This window comes from Phoca vitulina, unplaced genomic scaffold (assembly GCF_004348235.1).
Source record: "Phoca vitulina isolate PV1807 unplaced genomic scaffold, GSC_HSeal_1.0 scaffold14, whole genome shotgun sequence".
NCBI classification, from domain to species: Eukaryota; Metazoa; Chordata; class Mammalia; order Carnivora; family Phocidae; genus Phoca; species Phoca vitulina.
The window spans coordinates 1,348,924-1,373,415 of NW_022589717.1; the positions used below are offsets into that span (position 1 = coordinate 1,348,924).

General features: G+C 41.3%; 1 protein-coding gene across 1 annotated transcript in view; it reads right to left on the minus strand.

Annotated features, from left to right (window-relative positions):
* The window catches only part of ANXA5 (annexin A5), a 31,171-nt gene extending 14,649 nt beyond the window's left edge, over positions 1-16,522 (minus strand). Inside the window, exons 1-5 of the mRNA XM_032412756.1 lie at positions 16,331-16,522; positions 16,201-16,243; positions 4,472-4,556; positions 3,062-3,156; positions 1,567-1,680 (exon numbers count right to left, since the gene is read on the minus strand). Coding sequence (XP_032268647.1) covers positions 1,567-1,680; positions 3,062-3,156; positions 4,472-4,556; positions 16,201-16,209 — 303 coding nt within the window. The 5' untranslated portion in view covers positions 16,210-16,243; positions 16,331-16,522. The remainder of the gene's footprint in view (positions 1-1,566; positions 1,681-3,061; positions 3,157-4,471; positions 4,557-16,200; positions 16,244-16,330) is intronic.
* Between the last annotated feature and the right edge of the window lie 7,970 nt (positions 16,523-24,492).

Here is a 24,492-nt window from a genome sequence, read left to right on the forward strand (position 1 = left end):
TTAGGGGCAATGACCACCTCCCAAGTCGAAAATCTGTGTATAATTTTTGACTCTCTAAAAACTTAACTACTAAGAGCCTACTACTGTTCGTCGGAAGCCTTACTGATAACATAAACAGTCGATTAACACATGTTGTGTATGTTATATGTATTACATACTGTATCCTTACAATAAAGTAAGATAGAGAAAAGAAATGCTATTCAGAAAATCATAAGGAAGAAAAAAAAAAAATCATAAGGAAGAGAAAATACAGTAACTATACTGTACTGTAAAAAATCAGTATATGTACAGTTCAAACCTGTGTCTTTCAAAGGTTAACTGTAATTTTAGTTGGTTTTCTTTCTTCTTCTGATAAAAGTCTATCTACACTGCTAAATTAGAAGCTACAAGCAATGATAGAGCTGAACTTAATTTTTAAAAATAGCATATTTAAGCCTACAACAAAGAGTTGTATCTCTGTTTCTTTTTCAAAAATCAAGCACAAGGGGCACCTGGGTGGCTCAGTTGGTTAAGCAACTGCCTTCGGCTCAGGTCATGATCCCGGAGTCCCGGGATCAAGGCCCGCATGGGGCTCCCGGCTCGGGGAGGAGTCTGCTTCTCCCTCTGACTCTACCCCCTCTTGTGGTCTCTCTCTCACTCTCTCTCTCAAATAAATAAAATAAAATAAAATCTTTAAAAAAAAAAAATCAAGCACTGAAAAACCTATGTTTATGCTCTGGCAGAATTTCAATTACTACTGACATTTCAGAAATACTCCACAAAAAGGCCCTTTTTCAATAACCTGAGATTTTGTCTACTCCAAAAGAAGCACTGTGGGCAAATGAAGAGAATAAGCACAGAAAAGCTCCTAACTTGATAAGGCCTCTTCTCCTTTCACTCCATAAGTAAGAATCCCTGTGCTATATTATCTCCTTGTTGTTAAATCTCCTTTTGCCCATTCAAAATCTACTACTGACTGTACTACTTCCTGTCCCATAAGTCTAAACAAATGTTTCAAAGTAGTCATATTTATACAATATTCCAAACACCAGTCGAGGGAATGTACATTTAGTTATTTGCTACAATGAAATTATAATAAGATTATCAGCTACTATTTTGGTATTATATATATACTATTTTAGTATTTAGAAGTATAGGAAAGAAGGGAAGGGTATTAGAAAATCCTTCCTATCTGAAAATTCTCTCTGTAGCGTTATTTTTTTGACCTAAAATGATTAACAATATTATTATTTCATAATCGGGCAACTTTCTATTTTAAAAGATAAAACACTTAACCTGTAACATTTTTTAAACACATCTCAAAATTAGAAAACAGGCATGAAGATAAAATACAAAGAGCTACAAAAAATATTAAAATTTTAAATAGCCACTATTACTGAGTTAACTATACAAAAAGATTAAATGACACACTTGTAATTTTCTCCCTCCTTTTCTTCTTATTGCCTCCTACACAATTTTGTCCTCCAAGAAACCCTCACAGAAATAATTCAAAAATTTTTAAGTGTAATTATCAACACAAAATAATAGTATTCATGACAAGAATGTTCCTTTCACTAATTCTTTTACCTTAAGAGCATGCTTCAGTTCATAGGCATCATAAAGCCGAGAAGGTTTCATCAGAGCCACGATTAATTTTTCAAATTTTCCAGTCAATTCTGATTTCAGGTCATCCAGAAGGTCCTAAATTACAGAAAATACAAATCTGTGAACCAGGCAGAAATTTTAAGGAGATTCTTCTTAAATATAAAGCATAGCCCTTTGCACGAATGAATTATTTATGTTGTCATCTCCAAGCAGACAAAAGACATGTGAGTTAAACAAAACCCCAGTTTTGAATAATGTACTTTTGACATCTGACCTAAAGCTTAAGCTAAAACAAAGCCACTTATGTGTCAAGGTATTTGTTTTTAAGAAACGTTTTTCTGAACTTCAACAATTAAAAAATGAATAAAAATAGGTTAAAGAAAGTTTAAAAATACTGTTTTGAGAAACATGTGTATCTTTAAAAACAATTTTCCCAAAATAAAATCATAAATGCATTTTTACAGATGACAAAATCTAGCCTATCATACCTAAACAAAATAATTTTTTCTCTCAATATTTATTAATATTCCAATACATAATGAATTATGTTTATAATTATGCTCCTGACTACCAAGAGACAGCTGCTACTATGGAGAAAATATAATTATGAAAAGAAAAGCAGTATTCCCTACCCATTCCAGTTTCAGCACATAGGAAACCAGAGACTATGTTCAGAATACTCTTTTTGTTTGTTTGTTTGCTTTGCATTTGTTTCTTAATTAAATGATAAACACAAATTTTCAGAATAACAAAATTATGTTTAAGTTTCTCATATACACAGTAATTCATTTAAGTAACAGTAATTCATTTAAGTAACAAATTTAATTTTTATTTGATCTGTTAATCAAATAAGAGCATTTAAATCAATGAACTAAAAACACATTTATTAAAATACCACTCCACGAGGAACCAAGAATGTAACTATGTCACAATAAAACAGACTATCATATAGGTTTGCATCTAGAAAATAGCTAATAAAACAATCCTGAGAAGGAAGCAGGCAAGAAGAGAGGCAGCTATCACCATGGGATCTTTTGGCACTTTGGTAGCATCAAGCAAGGGAAAACAATTATGGGGATAAGTTGGGTGAACACTGTAAACCAATAGCTGATAATTAAGAAACTTTAAAAATGGGGCGCCTCGGTGGCTCAGTCGTTAGGCGTCTGCCTTCGGCTCAAGTCATGATCCCAGGATCCTGGGGATCAAGCCCCACATCGGATTCCCTGCTCCGCGAGAAGCCTGCTTCTCCCTCTCCCTCTCCCACTCCCCCTGCTTGTGTTCCCTCTCTCGCTGTGTCTCTGTCAAATAAATAAATAAAATCTTAAAAAAAAAAAAAAAACTTAAAAAGAGAAAAGGAATAGTAAAATCAGAATAATAGAATAAATAATGTTTACAAAGGAATATTCGTAGAGTTCAAACTAGCCTTAAACCATATCGGGGCTCTCACATTCTCATTTAGGATGAAGTGCAGTCTTACCCTGCCAAATAGAGTTTTAAAAGCCACGGCGATTTCCTGGCGCTGAGCATTACTTCGGGATGTCAACAGAGTCAAGATGCTCTCCTCATCAGTGCCTGCAATTTATGTTAGAAGAATTACATCTTGGCTCCCCCATGCCCACTGTCTCAATAACCTTTGGGACCAGCGCCCCAGTCACTTTGATTCCTTACCTCATAAAATAGACTTATTAAATAATTCATTAAGCTACAAAATGCACAACATATAACATGTTATATTTTCAATATAAACTATCCCCTATTCCTGATGTATTGTGAAGTAGGTAGAAAAATATTCCTGACTTTTTAAAAACTGAGCGCACCTAGTTTTTCTTGCAACAGATAGTTACTCAAACAATGGATATTCACAAGGCCGGTGTTGAGTGTTATAGCAGATTAAGAGAGGAGAAAGATACAGACCCTGGTTTCAAGTTACAATTTAGGGTAAAAAATACAAATACACATGGACAACCTTGAGCTAAGGCAGACTGTTACAAGTGCCTCAGGAGAGGTCCAGGTGTTGAATGGGGTTTCAGAGGAGGTTCTCTTAGCTGATAGGTGGAAGGAGTTTTGGGAAAACTTCATGGAGAAGGTGACACTCAAAAGAGTAGTGAAGGATGGAAGGGTTTTATCAGGCAATGATACAGGGAAAGAGGACAGGCCTTTAAAATGAGAGAGAAGCTCAGCAGTAGGAAAATACAGGGTTTTCATGAATAGCAGATAACCCAGCATGGTTGGGTCAGAGAACACACGGAGTGGTAACATGAGCTGAGTCCGACAATGTGGGCTGGGATACTAAGGAAGGGCGTGCAAGGCCAGAAAGCTAACGCTAATCCTGCTACAACGGAAATCTCACAAGATGTTCAGAATGGAGAGAGAAGGGGTCAGAACCAAATTTGAAGAAGGTGGATCCCCACTCATGGACACTAATATAGAAGGAGCCTGAGGACAGAGGATCAGTTCTGTGTAGAAATCCTCCAGATGAGAGGTTTATACATGGCTAGAAAGGAGACTGGGGAAAGAGAAGATAGTTGAATGCAAGAGACTGCAGAACTAGACACCTGATCGGGCAAAGGGGACAAAGGCCTGCACAGCTGATCACTCTCAGGAATGTCTGCTTATCTACTTGGTCAGCTACCTCCCAGGTAAAGCTGAAAAGCTAAAAAGCAAAGAGGCCAAATTTAACTTCCTGTTCAGTTCTAGAGATTGAATATTAGGGATGATCAGTCATATTATTTTGTTACCTTCATGTATCTTCCCTCTTTTTATACATTTCAGATAAAATATTCTAAAATTAATCTTACTGTAAATCAGTGACTTTTTGTTTGGAAAAACAAATGTCATGTGTTTGTTGTTGTTTTTTTTTTAAGAACAAAAGGAAGGTTGAATTTACCCAGGCCTTTCATGGCCTTCCGAAGAGTTTCTGCATCAGCCCGCTCATCAAATCCAGGGAAGGCAACCACGGTGCCTTTAAGAACCTGGGACAGGAAACACAGTGATATTATTCATGGCATGACCAATACAGACAAAGCAAATAATAACAAAGCAAGCCATTGCTCTATATCATGTTCAGTCTTTAAATAAATTTACCATTTGATAACCCCATTTGAAATGGGAAGAGGACCGCTTACAGTTTGGATTAGCAGAACCAATTCAGTGCATGAGCTATCCTGGTCCACCTGCAATACCATTAATGGGAAGGTCTGGCTTCCAAGGCCTTCATCCCTTGGGCATCGCCCCCAGTGTCCATGCCCCGGTGACACCCCCAGATTCACAGAGGGCACTTCCTTGCAGGATTCCTTCCATTTAAGTCTCTTGCCACTTTGATCGAGGGCATGCTGAACCTGCATTGAAACTTGATGCCCTGCCCTAGGCACTCAACTCCAAGCAGTATTTTCACTACGTAACTTTTCATCTAGTCCTGTTTCTTTATATTTACTTAGGGATTTTAAGATAACCTGGTAAAGCCTGAAAAGATATTTGGTAATTCATATGCCAAATCTTTAAATTTAGAACTTTATAAAAGTAGGGACACCTGGGTGGCTCTGTTAAGTGTCTGCCTTTCAGCTCCGGTCATGATCCCAGGGTCCTGGGATTCAGTCCTGCATCGGGCTCCTTGCTCAGCAGGGGTCCTGCTTCTCCCTCTGCCTGCCCCTCCCCCTGCTTGTGTGCACGTGCTCTCTTTCTCTGACAAATAAAATTTTTTTTAAAAAAAAGAACTTTATAAAAATATATTGGAAGACATTCGTCATAAGGTTTGTTGTTATGCGTATATTATCATACATGTAGTGCTTTTATTTATTTATCTATCTATCAGGGAGATTGAAAGCACGAGCAGGGGGAGTGGCAGGCAGATGGAGAAGCAGGCTCCCTGCTGAGCAAGGAGCCCGATGTGGGACTTGATCCCAGGACCCTGGGATCACGACCTGAGTAAAAGGCAGACGCTTAACCGACTGAGCCTCCCAGGCGTCCCCATGTAGTGCTTTTAATCATCAAAATATTTTAAGGCTTCCCCCTCAAAATCTGCAATATCATTAGTTCTTTAAAATCAGAAGGCTTTATGAATACTGAGTCCTAAATTTTTATCTTATGATAAAAGGAGGATTCCAGCATTAACTTTTACTAATAAATGCTTTTGCAGTCCTTCAAAACTCCTGTTAAGGTTCTATCTAAAACTGAAGAGGGGCGCCTGGGTGATTCAGTCGGTTGAGCATCCAACTCTTGGTTTTGGCTCAGATCATGATCTCAGGGTCCTGGGATCGAGCCCCACCTTGGGCTCCCTGCTCGGCGGGAAGCCTGCTTCTCCCTCTCCCACTCCCCCTGCTTGTGTTCCCTCTCTCGCTGTGCCTCTGTCAAATAAATAAATAAAATCTTTAAAAAAAAAAAAGTGAATAAATACCACAGGTTCTCTCAGTGTGAGAACCTAGGACTGACATGACAGATAACTTCGTTCTCTTGTCTGTTTATTCATTCACTCAATAACCATTTTTTGAATGCTTTCCACATGCAGACTAATTGTACTAATCACTAGGAAAAAGTGATGATCTCTAAAAGCCAAGAGAACATGCCAGGCACGTAAATAATCAAGTACAGTAGAGTATACACACACACAGGTTTCATCAGGGTACATATACACATAAAGGAGGGGCTGAGTTGGGAAGAGTGGAAAGAAAAGATATCAGAAAAACTTCCCAAAAAATGTATTGAAAGTTGCCTGTGATTTTCCAAGGCAGGTTCAAGAAAGTAGAGAAGTACAGGAAGGTATAATCCAGCATGCATAAAAACATGAAAGAATGAAAAAATCTGGTGCTTTGGACAAAGGATTAAGAGTTTGAACAGACTGAAACAAACAGTAAGTATGCAGAGAAAAGCAAATGGTGGTCATGGTGGGAGGTAAGGAGGAGCTGCATGGCCATGCTAAGAAGTGCTGACTTCATCCTGTAGGCAAGGGGAAGTCATTAGGGGACATTTCAGTAGGGAAGAACAATGTCGACTGTGCCCAGTGATATTACTGGGGCAGCAGTGGAGACAACGGAATGGACTAGGCAAGAGTGGAGACAGGAAGGCTGTTGTAAAAACAACTAACCGAGGAAGAAGAGAGGGCCTGATCCAAGTCAGGAGCGGTGGAAATGGAAAGGAGAAGACAGAGAGGAACAGAACCAAGGCAGAAGGGAACCAATTAGGATGATTCCTTTTTTGGATGGGCAATAGGATGACTGGTCTTACGTTTCTCCCCAGTAGGTATACTGGAAGAGAAGCAGGCTTTGTCAGTTACCAGAGTACATAAGTGGTCAGTGGGGCTGTGTGAGGAGGCTATCACAAAAGGCAATGTTAGTGGGGTGGCAAGGAGAACAAGCAGAGAAGGGAAGGTCCCCTACAATCAGAATGGCAGCTAAGGGGCGCCTGGGTAGCTCAGTCAGTTAAGCATCCAACTCTTGATCTCAGCTCAGGTCTCGATCTCAGGGTCATGAGTTCAAGCCCCTGCATTGGGCCCCTAATATTTGCTCAGTGTGTCAATGAGCCAAGCACAGTGTTCAGAGCTTCACATGGATCATCTCATTTTACAGGTGAAGATACACATTGGCTTAGAAAGGTTTGGAGAATCATCCAAGGGACCATCAAGCAAGTAGCAGAGTCAGTACCTGAAGACAGGCCATAGAACTGCAGGCTATTAATCATGATGGTGCATAGTCTCCCAAAAACAAAAAGGAAATCTCCGAAGATGGTGGTGATGGCATGGAGAAGCCAAAGGGGAAAAATGTTCCAGGAAGAAAAGAAGAAAAGGCAGTGTCCAATATCACAGAGAAGTCAAACAGGAGGTGAGAGTGAAAGGGTCCACTGCACTTGATAACGAGGAGGTCTTTGATGGTAGTAAAAAGCATGACTGGAGAACACCAAAAAAGCGAATTGTGAGGCAAAGCATCTCCATGAACTCTGATTTTACAAATGATGTTTTTTTTCTTCTTTTAAAAAACTCACTTTAAAAAAAAAATACTTTATCCAGTTTATAGGCTATGGAGTTGCTAGTAGATCGAGAAGTTAAGAACAGAGGAGATGAGAGATTTGCCTTAAAAAGACATCTGACCCCTGAGACTGAAGGAAATGAGGTGAAAGATGGAAGGAAGTATCCTCAGAATCTCAGCGACTGACTATGAAGAAGAAATAACTGATTGTATTTTTGAAAGCTTTCTAGAAATTGGGAAACACGTGCTACATTCCACATGATCCGAGTCACTGTCAAAGCTAGCCAAAGCCAAGTAGTGGTAGTAAGGGACCAGAAGTGAATCACAGACGTGAGTCACAAGGGCAGAAACCTTGTTTGGACATCCTGTCCAAATTCCATCCCAGTCCACACAAAATTGTCTGCACTGGGGAAATGTGACTTTCCATGACTCATGCTAGAGGGCTTCTCCTTTTTCCTATAGCCCCACTAGCCTCAAGTTAAACATTTATACCTTACCCAGGTTAATTCCAACTGTGAGTAGGTACTGCTCCCTTCCCTCATCCCCAGTTCCTCGTCAGTTACCTTCACTCCCTGCCACCAAGGTCTTCTCAAGTGCATTAGTATATATTCTCAGGCCATACATGGCCAAAACATGTAATTCACTCTTTTAACTCTCACCTTCAAAATTATCCACTCTCCTAGCTCTATAATTTTGTAGTCTTTTTTTGTTCCTTTATTCTAAATGAGAAAGTTCTTTACCGTCAAGGACTAGGTGTGCCAAAATAAAATGAACACAATTAAACCAAAAAAAAAAAAAAAAAAAAAGTGAAGGGTTGCTTTTCTAGACAAAATTTAAAGAAACGGGAAAACAACAACAGAAACAACAACTTCAAATTTAAAGATGAGAAAACATTCACCTGCCTGGAACCTTTTAAACTGAAGCCTTCCTGAAGGCACAGAAGAGAACGAAACCCTCTTTAAATCTGTCCTCCAGTTTAAGGAAATCAATACTTAATCAAACACCTACCCAGCGTTCCTCGTAATACTAATCAGGAAGCCAGAAACCAGGAAGCAAACCACTACAGCTGAGCAACTGCTAAGCGGCCACAGGGTGATTTTTAAGTATGGTTCTTCTGAGGCTCAGGTTTGACAAAAATCCTCTGGAGGCTGCCCAGAAAGGTGGGGAACGGGGAAGTCCAATGGCAGAACTCTGCCTTCATTCCCCAGCCAGAGCAGTTCAGGTCTTATCTGACGTACACAGTACAGGCCCCTTAATATTTCCTGTGATAATGCGTCCCACTGAGGAGCAAAAATTAAAAATCACTGTACCAAGAAAAATAAAATGAGCAAGAAAAGAGGGAAAAACCAGCATGACATGATTATGATCGAAGTTGCAAGGTAAAATAAATATCAGAAGAAAAAAAACCTAGAATCTCCAAGAGGACTGAGGGGTATAAACATAGACAATAGGGGGTGAGAAATAAGATCTCAAGCCCTAATTCTTACCCTTGCTCCAAATTTATCAAAAAAAGTGAAAGTTAAGTTCAAAGCCTTAAATTCAAATTGGTTTTTAGCCATTACCTTGACCCCTTTCTTAAAATCAAGTGTAAGAGGGGAAAAGTATCACTATAAATAATTTAAGTTCTACACATAAAGGTAGAAAAGAAGTTTTGAAAACGAAATAAAGGTTTTGTCAGTATGATTTAGGTTTTTGTTGTTTCTTTAATGCTCCCATGACTATGACTCCCTGACAGTGTAAGAATGCCTTCCCTTGGCAAATACCAACAAATGGAAAGTTAAACTGTCCATGAATAATGGTGATGCCTTGAGTTAGTTGAAGTGGGCAAATGCATTAGCCTCCAATGAGTACACATTTGAGGTGGGGAATGGGGGGGGGGCAGTTCTGTTTTACCTAACTGTTCAACTGGGCATTCTATGAATAGTACTTGAAAAGCTGTATCACTAACCAATTCATTAACCAATGCTTCAGGAAACAAGCTTATAGACTTCTCATATTAGAGAAGAGTGTGCACGGATTCACAACTTTTTTTTCCTTTTGTTTCTAAACAAGGGGCAGAAATCTAATAAACATGGCTGGTCCTACACAAAGGTAGGAAATGTTAGCCTCAAACCATTTTTAGTTGTAGGAAGAGGAATAATACATAAATAAATGACCTACAGAGATGAAAGAGGATTTAAAGATCATATATACCCTGCTGCTTACTAGACAGCACCTCTTAAATGTTTTATAAGGAACTCAAATTCAACAGATCCACTACTAACTCTACCTTCTCCCCCCACCTCAAAGCCGTATTCCTTTCTCAGAGAAAAACACAAATCAACCACTCAGTCAAGCAAGCCATTCATCTTGACCCTGACCGGACCCTTCACCACCAAGGACCACCCCACTCATGCACCCAATCTGCCTACTCTTCTGACAGTCCCCTCCTATCTCAAGTCCCAGCCACTGCCTAGTTTGTCTTTAAGATTTCACTGGGATCGTAGGGGCAGATTCCTAAGTGGTCTTCCACTATCCCACTTCTCTCTCCTTCCCTCCCACCCCCTGCACCATCATGCGGTTTCTGCTGCCCTCAGAAATGCAACATCACACCAGAACCAGGGTGATCTTGGTTAAATGCAAATCTAACCATGGCACACCCCAACTTAAAACTCTTTGATAGCTTCCCTCACCTACAAAATGGTTCATATTCTTTAGCTCTTTCTGGCATCCCTTTCCAAGGCAAGGCTCCATCTCCCCACCTGACCGCTTCACTCCAGCATACTATCTTGCCTGTGGCTCCTGGCCAGGCCAAACTCCTTTATACCTCTGAGCATTCACCCTGGCCGGTGTTGCCTCTGCATATAATGCCTTTCCTCCTTGGCCCACCTGACCACTGCCAGGTAAGTGACCTCAGTTTTCTCTTCTGTGAAATTGAAATAGTAATACTGATTTCTGAAACTGTACTGTGAGCACTAAATAATGCATACAACGGACTTAGCAATGCATCTGTTATACCAATAAATTTTTGTCCCATTTCCTTTTTTATTTCCCATGTCTAACAATACCTGGTGCATAGTGGGAACTCAAAAGCTTCATCCATTCATAAATGCACGCATGAATGGGAATAAAGAGAACAGTTAGGAGCAGGTGTCCAAAGAAATGATACCAACTGGAATATGCATTCATTCCAGTAAATCAACTGCATACAGGTTTACATATTATATAAACTACTAAACTGAAAGGATGGGTCCAAAAAAAAAAAAAAAAAAATTTAAGCAAAGGTCTTAGGAGCACTAATTTTTGTAAAGATCAACTAATGTGTTTGTGAAGTTTTAGAATAGTATACAGGTTATATGAATAAAGTTTATTTCAGAAATTGATCTATTATGTAAAAATATTATATTTCTACCATTTTAAATTTCTAAGTCACTAAAGAGGAGAAAACCATAGATTGCCCAACTCTCACTAGCTCTCCAACTGTGTCCAAAGGGACCAGATCTAGATAAGGGAATTAAGATTTGCTGAATGCCAATGAATTGCTCAGTGGCTTCCCAAGAAGCCAAGCAGTTTTGGGTCTAGTTCTCAGCATCCAAAATGTAAACAAGAGTCAGAGGTATCAGGAACTGAGAGACACTAACCCAAAGCAGTATAGGTAATCCTGATCTAAGATCCCAAGAGAGATCTCTAAAGAGAGAGTTGACCTTAAAGTGAATGGCATGAAAAGATAAAATCAGTATCTGGTCAACTCCTCTAGAATGAAACTCATCTCAAATCTATTTACATTGATCCTGCTTGTTCTGCACAGGCACTTTATAAATTATCACAGTACGATGATTTCAAACCAAAAAAATTTCTAAGCAAACCTTGCACAATTTATGCATGGAGGAGAGAAATCTGATGTTCATGAAGTTTCCAGTGAAAAATTATGTTGCCTGATTTTGCTTCATGACATTCCTGCTGCTTTAAATATAACTCTATAAACATTATAAAGCTAAGTTCAGATTGCCCAAAATCTATCTTTTAAAGAAAAATTATTTATTTATTTGAGAGAGTGGCAGAGACAGAGCACGAGGAGGGGGGAGGGGCAGACGGAGAGGGAGCTGCAGATTCCCGGCTGAGCAGGGAGCCCAATGAGGCAGGACTCCCATCCCAGGATTCCGGAATTATGACCTGAGCCAAAGGCAAACGCTTAACCAACTGAGCCACCCAGGTGCTTCCCCAAAATCTATCTTTTTTAAAGTTTGGTTATCATAAACAAAATTATACAGACTCAAATTGAATTAAAATATATTAAATGGATCATTAATCTTTGAAATGCAGCCAACTCCTGATTTTTCCAAACCAAAAAATACAGAAGTACAGAATGTACTTTTAAGTACCTAAAATAAATTAGAATATCTGTGAAATAATTTGGCTCTAGCTAAATAGTGAGATTTTAAAAACCTGCATGAGCAAGTTAAGCAATAAGAGAGAAATAGGTCAGGATCCAGTTTAAGAAATCCAACCCAAAATATGGTTAAGTCAAATAGAGAAAAATGACCCTAAAAACTAGTTTTTAAAAAAAAGTCACATATGGGCGCCTGGGTGGCTCAGTCGGTTAAGCAGCTGCCTTTGGCTCAGGTCATGATCCCAGGGTCCTGGGATCGAGTCCCACATCGGGCTCCCTGCTCTGCGGGGAGCCTGCTTCTCCCTCTCCCTCTGCCTGCTTCTCTGCCTGCTTCTCTGCCTACTTGTGCTCTCTCTCTATCTCTCTGTCAAATAAATAAATAAAAATCTTTAAAAAAATAAAAAATAAATAAATTAAATAAATAAATAAATAAAGTCACATTTAATTGCATGGAGCACTGGGTGTTATACACAAACAATGAATCATGGAACACTACATCAAAAACTAATGATGTAATGTATAGTGATTAACATAATAAAAATTTTTTAAAAAGTCACATTTATATAATCACAAGTTGACCATTGGAAGAAAAAGATGAAAGGATTCAAAAAATATTATACTCTATATAGATAATTCAGGCAATTAACAGCTCTTTGGCCATTCCTTAGTAAATATCTTGAACTAGCTTGTACCCAAATTTAGTACATTAGAAAACATTAGTGATCTAAGAATCATAATAATTTATCATTCATTTAGCAAAGTTTATTCTAAAACAATATGGGTGCTGTGGTTCCAAATCAGATAAATACAAAACCATTCAAATGAATGATTTCAAAGATAAAAAAAAAATAAATATTGTCCAGGAACTGTTTACATGCAGGTACATTTGTGATTCTTATTTTTCTTGCATGTCACGGAAAAGATACAGTCAACCAGTGTGTTATCTTTGAGAAAGACTGGGAAGCTTCATGTTAGACTACTTCTCTCCATAATAATAGTCAACTGGTAGACCCCTACATGTGTCAATGCTAGTGGATGAGGATTAGGACCAGAGAGAGAAGGGCAGAGCTCAAGGGGTGGTTATTCCACAAATACCCCCAGCTCTGAATGTATTTACTCACCATGATAATATAAATCACTTTTTATGTAGTTCACAATATCTGTTATGGATTTGTCCCCCTATACTGACATCATTAGGGTAAAATTTTAAGAATTTACAATGATATGAATTATATTAATTATGAGATAAAACTTATAATTTATTTATATAACAAATAAACAAAAAATATTAATACGAATATACACAAGAGTATAAAATATCCCTAGTAATATTTTTCATATACAAACAGAAACTCCAATTATCTACTGAAGATCAGTCAGTGCTTTCTCTTTAAATTCTTAACAAGACAGTCACGCCCACGAGCTACATATACAATTGATTCCTGGATCTTTGCAGGCTGTGACTGGCAGGGTGGTCCCAAGGTCAAGTAAAAAGACAAAACACTGGTATGGAAGGTACAGTTTATAAACATGAAGAATTACTGCTGTGGGAGTCTTTTTCATTCTTAAATAAATAAGAGACAATATTTAATGATACATTTTAAATGGCTGAAATATGCACCTCTAAGTCTCAGGCTTAGATCTGATTTCACTACTTTCCAAATGGCTAGAGTAGAGGTCTCTGGTTCCCATAACCACAGGTCAACAAAACACACTACCATAGAAACCGTTTGAAACCTAACACTGAAACTACTTCAGCTTTCCTACCATTACACTGGGGTCCAAGGGAATTTTTTTTTTAAGATTTAATTTATTTATTTGACAGAGAGAGATAGACAGCACAAGTAGGCAGAGCGGCAGGCAGAGGGAAAGGGAGAAGCAGGCTCCAGGCTGAGCAAAGAGAAGAAAGTGGGGCTCGATCCCAGGACCCCGGGATCATGACCCAAGCCAAAGGCAGCCACTTAACCAACTGAGCCACCCAAGTGCCCCGGGAATTTTTTGACAGTAAAACTGCAAGTCCTTAATGTGGGCATTCTGCATCCCATCAAATGTGTAAGTATAAAAACAACAAAACTCTATCTTAATGTTAATATTTTAACAAAATTTGGGGGTGCCTGGGTGGCTCAGTCATTAAGCGTCTACTTTCGGCTCAGGTCATGATCCCAGGGTCCCGGGATCGAGCCCCTCATCAGGCTCCCTGCTCCACGCAGGAAACCTGCTTCTCCCTCTCCCACTCCCCCTGCTTGTGTTCCCTTCTCTCGCTGTGTCTCTCTCTGTCAAATAAATAAAATCTTTTTTTTTAAAGATTTTATTTATTTATTTCTTAGAGAGAGAGAGTGGGTGAGAGAGAGTGAGCAAGGGTACAAGCAGGGGGAGCAGCAGAGGGAGAAGCAGGCTCCCTGCTGAGCAAGGAGCCTGATGCGGGACTCGATCCCTGGGCACTGGGATCATGACCTGAGCTGAAGGCAGACGCTTAACCGACTGAGCCACCCAGGCGTCCCAATAAATAAAATCTTTAAAAAACAACAAAAAAAACCTTTTAACAAAATGTTTTACTTCCATGGTTTCCAAGGAGAACTAATAACAAAGTGCAAAATTCAACACTGTATCTTTCTTAACATTACTTGTAACTTTTATGATGACTAAACACTGTGGTTTTGATAGAAAACAGTCCTGGAGTTGTACTGTGATAGAGATCATGCACCCAATTTTATCATGCAAACCACCATTCTTCCAGGTTTTGTATATATAACATCCTTTACACTTTTCATAGTTTGAAATTATTAATGTCCACAATTGGAAAAGCATGTTCATTTGTGCTATCTGGAGTCTACATAATTAGAAGGAATTGATTGAAAAACTTCAGACATCACTGGGTGAACTTACAAAAGAGATTCAAGAAACAGCCAAATGAGCAAGGATAAAGGGAATTATTCTTTGATGCCTGATCAGTCATCATTTACATCACCACACCAGCATATCAAGATAAGAAAAACAACTCTTAGTGAAGGAAAGTTAGTTCCACATAAAAGTATTCTTTATATGGGGAAGAACCTAAACCAAAGTTTCCATTTGAAGTAATAGGAGAATTGGTTTATTGTAATATTTCCTAAGTGCAAAAGAGGAAGTAAGAATGGAAGCACTGTAGAAATTTAATAAAGTTACCAGGTCATCATAATCCTCCCAAGTTCTCTTGGAAAGGACCCTGAAACCTCACTCAATTTTGATGTCAGTTTTGTTTGTTTTGTTTTGATTTAATAAATGAAGAGTATAAAGAGAGGACATTGTCTGAGCAGTTAAAAAACTGGTTTTAAAAAAATTATCTGGACTCTGACAAGCCAATTTGATTGCTGAGATCTGTAAAATTAGTTTTGCGGTGGAGTTGTTAGCACTGATATTTAATTCACAAAATACTGTACAACACGGTCGGTTTTTTTTTTTTTTTTTTAAGACTGCTATATGAATGATTTTTTTCTTTCTGGTATTTTTGACAAATGTTAAGAGCAAAAAAGACCAATATTAGGTAACCAAGTTCTGAAACAATCCGAAGGCAAATTCAATTTAGAACTCGTTCCACGAGTTACTTAAGAAACGACGCTCTTCTGTTTAATCTTTTGCCCGGGGGGTGGGGGGAGCAGTGCCTACAAGGAACAGTTCCTTTCAGTAAAATTGGGTTGAGCAACTGGAAAAAGCTCACTAGAGCGCTACTGGAAAAAGCCATGCCCACTTGTAGTATTAAAATAATACAGGAAAAGGCAGGGAAAGGAGGGGAGGGGAGGTGAAGGGAGGGGAAGAGAGGGGAAGGGAGGCGAAGGGGGGTAAAGGAAGAAGAGAGGAAAGAAGGAAGGAAGGAAGGAAAGAAGGCAGGCATGCAAAGAAAGAAAAAGACAGACATGGAAAAAAAACGCGTTCGTCTCACTTGACCGCTAAGAGCTTTTCCTGCTCTGGTTCTAATTTTAGCGGTTCTTTGGATTTGGGGGAGAGCGCACTTTTACACATTCACAAAAAGGGAATGCACACAAATCCGGCCACGTCACCGGCTGCTGCGCCCCACCGGCTGCTTCGCGGCAGGTTCCGGCGGGCACTGGACGGGAAGAAGCCGGGGACACAGAAAATGGGTTGGAGGGGGGAGCAACGAAAGGAGAAACAGGAAAGGTGTAACAGATTTCTCGAAGGCAGATTTTGTTTACTCCTAAACTTTTTTGGCTTTCAGACAAATTCTAGAACTCCCTTGACACAGCTGACAAAGTTGGCAAATGCGAGCGCGGCGCTGGGGGCGCACGGCCCTACCTGTGCCATGGCGACTGCTCAGGTCAGGAGAAGGCGATGCAAACTGCAAGACAAGAGACACACCGCGGGTTTAGCGAGCCGCAGACCGGTCCTCCCCGCAGCCCCCACCCCCGGCTAGGCGAGCACTCACCCGAGGGTGACAGAGGGACCTAAGTGCCCCGAACCTCCCAGAGGGCGGCGGAGCGCGGGGCGGCGGAGCGCGGGGCGGCGGCGCGCAGGGCAGGGCAGGGATGCGAGCAGAATAGGCTCCAGGCAGCAGCTCTCAGCCCACTCCAAGCAACGGAAACGCCACCCGCCCCTCCCGCAGCCAGCCCCGCGAGCCGGGCCCGCCCCTTCCCCGGCCTCGCCCCTTCCCCGGCCTCAGTGCGCCTGCGTGGGGCGCTGCTCGTCCTAGTCCCAGCAGCCTGGGTGGGGCCGGGCGGCCGCTGCTCGGGAAGCGGGAGAAGGCGCGGCTCCCGAAGGGCCGCAGGACTGCCTTGTCCTCGCGCAGCGGGAAGGGCGTCAGGGCTCTGTCCAGGACTCTGGGTTTTGGGTCGCTGGGGCTTCTCCTCCCTCCGTGGCCGCAGGAACGGTGGCCTCACAGAGCTGCTGCGACGTAGCTTGGCGTAGCCGACTTTTGCAAGGCGAGACGGTCGCTGTGGCCAAGGACAGGGCTTCTTTGACTACGGTATAGAAAAAAGAGTGAAGCTTTGAGTGTGTGTCTAAGTAAACAAACAAAAAAAGTGCCAGTGGTTACTTCTTACAGGGCCCTCTCTGAAATGTATATAGCCCTTTGGTAGCTTATGTAGGAAATTTCAAAACCTCTGCCTGGGTCAGTTCCTATTTTACAAACCACCCTAGAACTTCAATGAAACTTAAATTCGAGGTATACTCTATATTAAGTATGAGTGTGAAATATGTAAGTGTGAGACAGAGAGTGAGAGACAGAGACTGACTCAGGATATTGTACTAGGCCGATACAGAAAAAGCAAAGATAGTGCCCTCCGTAGGCCTCCTAGTGTGGGGGAGGAGAGGCTCCAGGGCAGGGGCCACAGGGCAACAGGGGAAGCTTGCAACACTAGACAAGATCACATACTCTCAGATGAGAAGAGCAATGCTGTGGAGGTTTCAGGATAAGAGATTAGAACCTAGTCTGCTTTGGGGAACAAAGAAGAAGCCTTGTCAAATTAAATGGAGAACTAATGTGATTCTTGGTATAGAACATCTCATTTGCTTTCACATGGGAGCCAAGTGCTTAATCAGGCCCTGACAAAGTCACAGCAGAGGGCTTGTTTACTGGAAAGGGAGCCAAAATTGAAAAGTATGTGGAGCTTGCAACATACACATACCCTCCCCTTTTAGCTTGCCTTCCCTCTCTCTGGGAGCCTCTCCTCAAGCAGCCCAACATCTCTGTATGTCCCCCAGCTCTCCACTTCACAGCTCCCCCAGCATTCTTGACAGGCCCATGCACCCAAAGGCAGCCCTTTCTTCGCATCTTTCTCTCCTCACTTATGCTCTGTCCTTTCTTTCTGCCTTTCACCAAGGGTAGCTCCTGTAACTGGCCTAGAACATTCTTTTTCCCACACACATCTACCTGAACTCCATTTATTCATTGCCTCTCTTGTGTCCTGCTCTCAGAGTAATGAAATGACATAAGACCTAACAATCTTTATTGATTCTATAAGGATATGCCCATCATGGGTTAATGACTTACTCTGTGTCCTGCAGCTAAGTACTGATAGAACTAATGAATGATCAGATCCAGTGTCTTGATATATCCCAGTTGGTATTTCTTTCACTTCCAGTTACATCGATTTATTCAACCCCTACTCTGGACCAGGCACAGTTCTAGGTGCTGGGGAAATGAAACAAAGTAGGTCAGAAATTCTGTTGGAGGAGACAGGCAATAAACAAATATCTATTATGTCCAGTATGATACATGCTATAAAGAAAATAAAGCAGGGCTAGGGACTGAGGGTGTGGGAACATTATTTTGCAAAGATGGTCTGAAGGCATTTCTTGAGGAGAAACCTGAATTATTACAATTTAATTGTATTTGACCACTATTTACGGGGCACCCCAAAACTAAAACAGGAGACAAACTGTACATCATAAAAGAAATGCAATCAAAATGCAACTGGTTTCAGAGGAAGGACCACTAATATCTTGTCAGGGGATTCTAAAAATTGATATGACATTTGAATTGGACTTGGAGGATATTTTATAGGGCAATGAAGAAAAGAAAGGATGGTCCCTGGTTAGGTGAACAGCAAAACCAAAAGAAGGAAAGTGCTCTTTTGTGCATGGAGGGAAAAGTGCATAAAGAGTAACTGCCACTTAGATGCTGCTTTGAATGGTATATTTAACTGATGGATTTTGAATGACTGATTTTTTTAAACTCCTGGTTATAATAAATAGTGGGCACTCAGAAAATTTCCTTTCATATCTCTTAAAAACAAATATCTATTATCCATTTCCAAAAGGCCCTGATCAGTGTCCAAAAGTCATTCTCAGAATCTCCACCAGACCCTTCAGTTAACTCGTTCATCCTCCTAAGCTTCTCTTTCACGCATTTAAAATTAAAATCCTTCTCACTCAGTGTGTTGTCTTTATATTGTGTTAAATTTAACTACTGCATAATAATTTGGGGTTGATTGTTGTACTGTTCTTGGGTACAAATAATAGATTTCGGCTGTTTTCTGATGAGATAATCAGGTGGCATTCCTACCTAAAATTTTCTTTTCATTGAAGAAATATACTAAATGTCGAATAACTGATTTACAAACAAACTTTTGAAACTCAATTTTCTTTGTAAACTCAGGATTTTCCCACTTTCACTCTTGCCCTCCATTATTTGGATCATTCAGGAATTAGCTATTTTATTCTAAACAAGTCACTAGGCTTCTTGGTGTTGCAGTTTCTACACCTTCCAACTCTAATATTTTGATCATATATCCACTGACCCACTGTTTCCCTTAAACATAATGATCGATAAAGAGAGAAAAATGGGTAATAGGCTTTGCATAAGTAAGTACAAGACAACTTTTCCCTAATTTTAGAAGAGTGGGAGTCTTATGTTTTAAAGAATTATAAAATTTTCAACTACTCTGATTTTAAAATTGATTTTGTTTAAGGAGGCCTGGGTGGCTCAGTTGGTTAAGCATCAGACTCTTGATTTCGGCTTAGGTCATGATCTCAGGGTCATGAGATCGAGCCCTGCATCAGGCTCCTCGCTCAGTGCAGAGTCTGCTTGAGATTCTCTCTCTCTCCCTCTGCCCCTCCCCCTGCTCATGCATGCTCTCTCAATAAAATCTTTTAAAGAAATAAAATTGTTTTTGTTTAATAAATAGAGTTGCTACAAATTGTAATTACTTAATTGCCTGAGAAGGAAGATAGGGGATAGATACCAAGTGAAAGTAGGAATGCCCTACCTCTCAGACTAGAGCTGGAAAGAGCACCTCTGCTGAGGTCAGGGAGAATTGGGTTCAAACCCCCACTGTGCTGCACACCAGGTGTGTGATCCTAGGTTTCCTTATCTAAACTGGTGGTTAGGATTAAATGAGCTAAATTGTGAAAATGCCTAACAATTTGTTAGCTCAGTTTCATTCTTCCATGGTTGATTCTCCTTCCAAAAACATTATGATTCTCAGCTCCTATTCTGATGATTCAGCCCCCACCCTCACAATGAAAGCAAAATTAATCTCCTGTGGTCCCACAGCTCTACTGCAGCAGGACCTGTCCTATCACCTGCCGATTCATGCCTGGCAGCCCCCAACATTTGGGAGCCAACCTGGTGATTCCTGGTACCATTTCCATCCAGAGTCTTCCATCAGTGGCCCCTATTGACATACAGCTAAACTAGACTCTGCTCCATAAGCAAGCCCCCACGGTCCCCATCAGATGGTGCAAGGACACCAGAAGCACTTGGAATTTAATTCAAGCCACTACCTGGCCTCAGCTCATCCATCCATGAGTATCTTGGGGTGAGAAAAGGAGGTGCATCTGTCTGCAGATTTTGCTCTTTCCCCCATCACTTCGACATCCCAGCAGTAACACTGGGATGCAGCCAGCATTCTGGTGGCCCCCCATCCTTGCCCTTTAGATTTAAAGTGATTGTAGTGTCCTTAGGGAAAATAGGTCCAGATTTACTTTCAGAACCTTGTCCTGAGCCAACAGTGCTAAATTATTAGAAGATCCTTTAATCTACCCTTACTGAGATCAATGTGCACACCAGAAATTAAAAGCAGAGACTTCCCAGGAGATGTTTAGCTATAGACGTCTTTCCACTGTTTTTATTCCAAACAATATTTCTATTTATCCAGTAAAATGTACATCAATTTCCTTAGCAGGAGACTGGAATGTAGGTCTTCGATAAATATTAGGTAAAGAAGATTCTCATAGGAATCTTTCAGACAGAATGTTTTAAGCTTGATTGAAACCTTCAGAGCTATTAGCAGTAACAAAGAGTAAAAATACTCAGCCTACTTATAAAAGCACAAGCATCCTGACTCTCTTTTTCTCTTTTATTGCTGAATCCCTGGCACCTAGCATGGTGCCCAGCACTTAGTAGCTGCACATTCAATATTTTGAAAGAATGAGCGAATGGATGAATGAATCCATTGTGGTGTGCTGTGGGGTTTTTACAATTTAACAGTGGTTGCTATTAACTGAAAACCATTGATATTCAGAATGATGAGGAAGATTGAAAAAAAAGTTAAAAGGAAACCTTGGAAGAGAATTTTGCCAGAGAAATAGATAATATTCTCAGACAAGGATTCTGAATTCTAGAGCAGACTTGTCCCTGGGTGGGTAAAGTTTTGCTTTATGACTTCACTAGTGTGTGACCTTGGACAATGATTTGATTTTTCCTAATATGGGGTGGTGGTTAGGATTAGATGAGTTCACTTATTTAATGCCTAAAAATAAACAGGAAGACTGGTTTTAATTTCTCATCCCTCCTTCTTCCAAAAAACTCTCACCGCTAAACCCCACCCTCATCTTCCATGCTGATGATTCAGTCCCCACCCATCCCACTCAAAAACCAAAATTAAGTCCCCATGAATCTTTACCCCACTGCTGCAGGACTTTCCAATTTCTCAGCACTCACCCCCCCAGCCCCAGGCCACTCCCACTCCTGGGGTCAATTTATGGTCCTCTCAGCATTGGTTTCTTTATCTGGGGGTTTTCTTCACTCCTTCAACAAATGTACTGTGTCAACCCCTGGCATATTAACTGAGTATACAGTGATTTAAAAAAAAAAAAAAAGATACACAGGATCTGTCCTCCGTCTAACAGGCTAAATGAGGTGACAAAGCAGAATTCTACTAACATCTGGGTAGAGGTAAGAGGGTAGGAGGTAGGCTTATACAAGGAAAGCCTTTGCAGGATGGGTGTATGCCCGTCCCAGCAGTCAGCCTAGCAGGGATCAAAGCATGTGATGGATGGAACTACAATATTCCTCTTTTTTTCCCCTTTATGCAATCTTATTAGTTGGATAAGATGAGAATGAACATTCGGGGAAGAACAACTGAGGAGGGATTTTGCCTGAGAAAGGCGAGGGAGAGGACCCACCCTCTGAAGGATGCTGTAATAGTCACCCCCACACCCCGGACACTGCCATTCTCCTCTAAAATCTTCCAATCTAATCCCCACTCCCTCGCTGCTTCCTCCTGTCTTCCACATTCTCCCACCATTCCAGCCACGTCTCCTATTACTCTCGGACATCACGCAAACCTCTAGTTCCTCTCTTTCCACCCAGCCTACCGACCATTCTACTTCCACTGTCTTCTCTGTCCAGCCCCCAGCCTCACATCACAGCCAGTCAGAGTCATAACAGCCACCATCTTGTCATTGTTCCCACCCTTCTCTGTCCTGTCTACTGTCTTCACATGCCCCATGGACCTGACCACACCATCATCTGCCCAACATGTGGGCTGCTGAGTGTCACTGGACACAACCAATCATACCACAGATTGGCCCTGCAACACATATGGGGTTATCAGTCTCAGTGGGACCCTCAGCATTTCTTAGCAACCCTTTAATATGTCCTTGTTCAGCTCTTTCTCCACCTGGCATGATATTGATTTTAGTCTTTCACTGTTCTCCTTAAGATCCTAGCTTTCCCATTTGTCCCAGCAGATGGCCATAACTCCTGCTCAACAGGCCCACTTGCCCTGAATTCTCATCCTTCTCCTACAAATGCGTCGTGTCCACACCCATTCTTACTTCCCTTCTTGCTCAGAGGGTGAGAAGATCCTCTTCCTCCCTGAGGTTTAAGGTTCATTCTCCAGGATTATGATCTTACTCTTACCTATATTTAAATCTTTTCCCTCTACTCTCTTCGTCCTCTCAGCCCAAATTAACAAAGCTGTTTAAATCAGGACTCTCTTAGTTTCAAGTGACGGAAACCCAACTCAAGCCAGCTTAGGTAAAAAGAAGGATTTTTTTTTTTTAAGGTGTCTGGCAAGATCTTTAACTGTAAAAAATAAGAACCCATTCTAACTATGGTCAGCAAAGAATTATTAAAGGATTTTAGGCACCTTGGCACAATGTCTGGCAAGACTAGGAAATCATCCTTGATGGGCACGCAGGCTGGACAATGCCCAAATCACACTGCCAACTTCTCCAGGGAAGAAGCTACCGCCGGCAAACTAATGCTGCACATAAACCCACTAGAACGTGGCCCTATTGCCTCTGAAAGCTTGCATCTCTCTGCACTACTCTGCCAAGATCTCAGAAGGTGGATCCGTGGAACGTTTGTGTCCTTACTTTGCTGAAGTGGTCACACCCCAGTCATACCGTGCACACTACTGGAGTGCTGGGCACCATCCACATCTCTTTACAAGGTCTCTGCTCCACCGTGGATGAAGAGCCTGGAAATACAGTCCCCAGAACCCTTTGCTAGAATTTGTCAATGAGAAGCATTTGCCAAGATTTGGAAAATAGCAGAGGTGAGAGTTGCACTCAGAGGCATGGGCCGGACGTGAAATTCCTAGCAAGTTCCCGATAAGGTCTGGTGAACCGGTGGCTCCCAGTCCAGGGCTGCAGAACAAGACAGTGGACTTCCTGAGGATTGCGGCAGCTTCCTGGCCAGCTCTTGAGAACCCCTACTGTCTTTGGCACTTCAGACTGAGGTATTCAGTGGCACTTCCCTGATCTGCACCGCTGTCTTTCCAGCAGTTGGTGAAGCCACTAATACCCTATAGTAAGCTTTTCATAACTGTATTGAACAGAGTGGCCTTTCTTTTCTTAACTGAACCCACACAGATTCAACTGATTTGGAGCCTTGGCAAAAATAAGCATGCTGCTGCATAAATTTGGCGGTTACAGTAAAATAACATAAAGGAGATGCCATCAGCAAAACATACCAGGAGACAGCAATTTGGGAGATGTCTGGGGGGAAGGGGGCTTCTCAAATGTCCCCAGGCCTCATGGGAGACATGCCTGGGTTTGCGGTGATGGCATTTTGTCTATTTAGGGCGACGTCCTGCCAGACTGATCCAACCATATCACTGCGACACCACAGCACGTTATCTTTCCCTTTCACAAACCACAGGGATCTAACCTCTAAGCTCTGGATGATTTCTTTTTTCTGCCACTATCATGAGCCTGCTGCTACTTTGTCCACAATTTTCCCATGAGGTACACAGTCATTTTGCAACTATACACAATGTTTAGGGGCCAAGGGGGACTGAGAAGGCAGGCCTGGTCCAGCCCTGACAAGGTTACCCTCTCCTGAATCAGTCTCCCGTAGTCGGTTCTGACTGGTAGAACCTAATCACATGCCCTCTCTAACCTTAAGGTGCCTGGGAAGTAAGCTGCAGCTTCAGCTTTATGGAAGCAGGAAACTTCATTCCCACATTAAGTTCATAGGGGGAAAAGAAAAAAGCCAGAAATGCCAATAAAGGGGAAGTATGACAGATGACATACGCACAGCTCTCTCTGTCTCATTTTTCTCTCTCATACACCAGCTTTCTCTTTATGGCAAGAACATGGCTACCATTACCTCAGGATCACGTCCTTCCAGCTCTACAAAAGCTTTCTTTCCCAAGTTCAACTTGGAAAAATCTGACTGACCAGCAAAGTCACAGACCCTAGTCACACCCCCCCCCCCCACCATAATCACATGATCTGGTGGAGTATTTCCTAGAAGAGATTATTTTTGTAAATCAGGGCTTCTCAACCATAGCACTTTTTTTTTTTTAACTAATCTCTACAACTAATGTGGGCCTTGAACTCACAACCCTGAGATCAAAAGTCACGTGCTCTTCTGACTGAGCCAGCCAGGCATCCCTTAACCATGGCACTATTGAC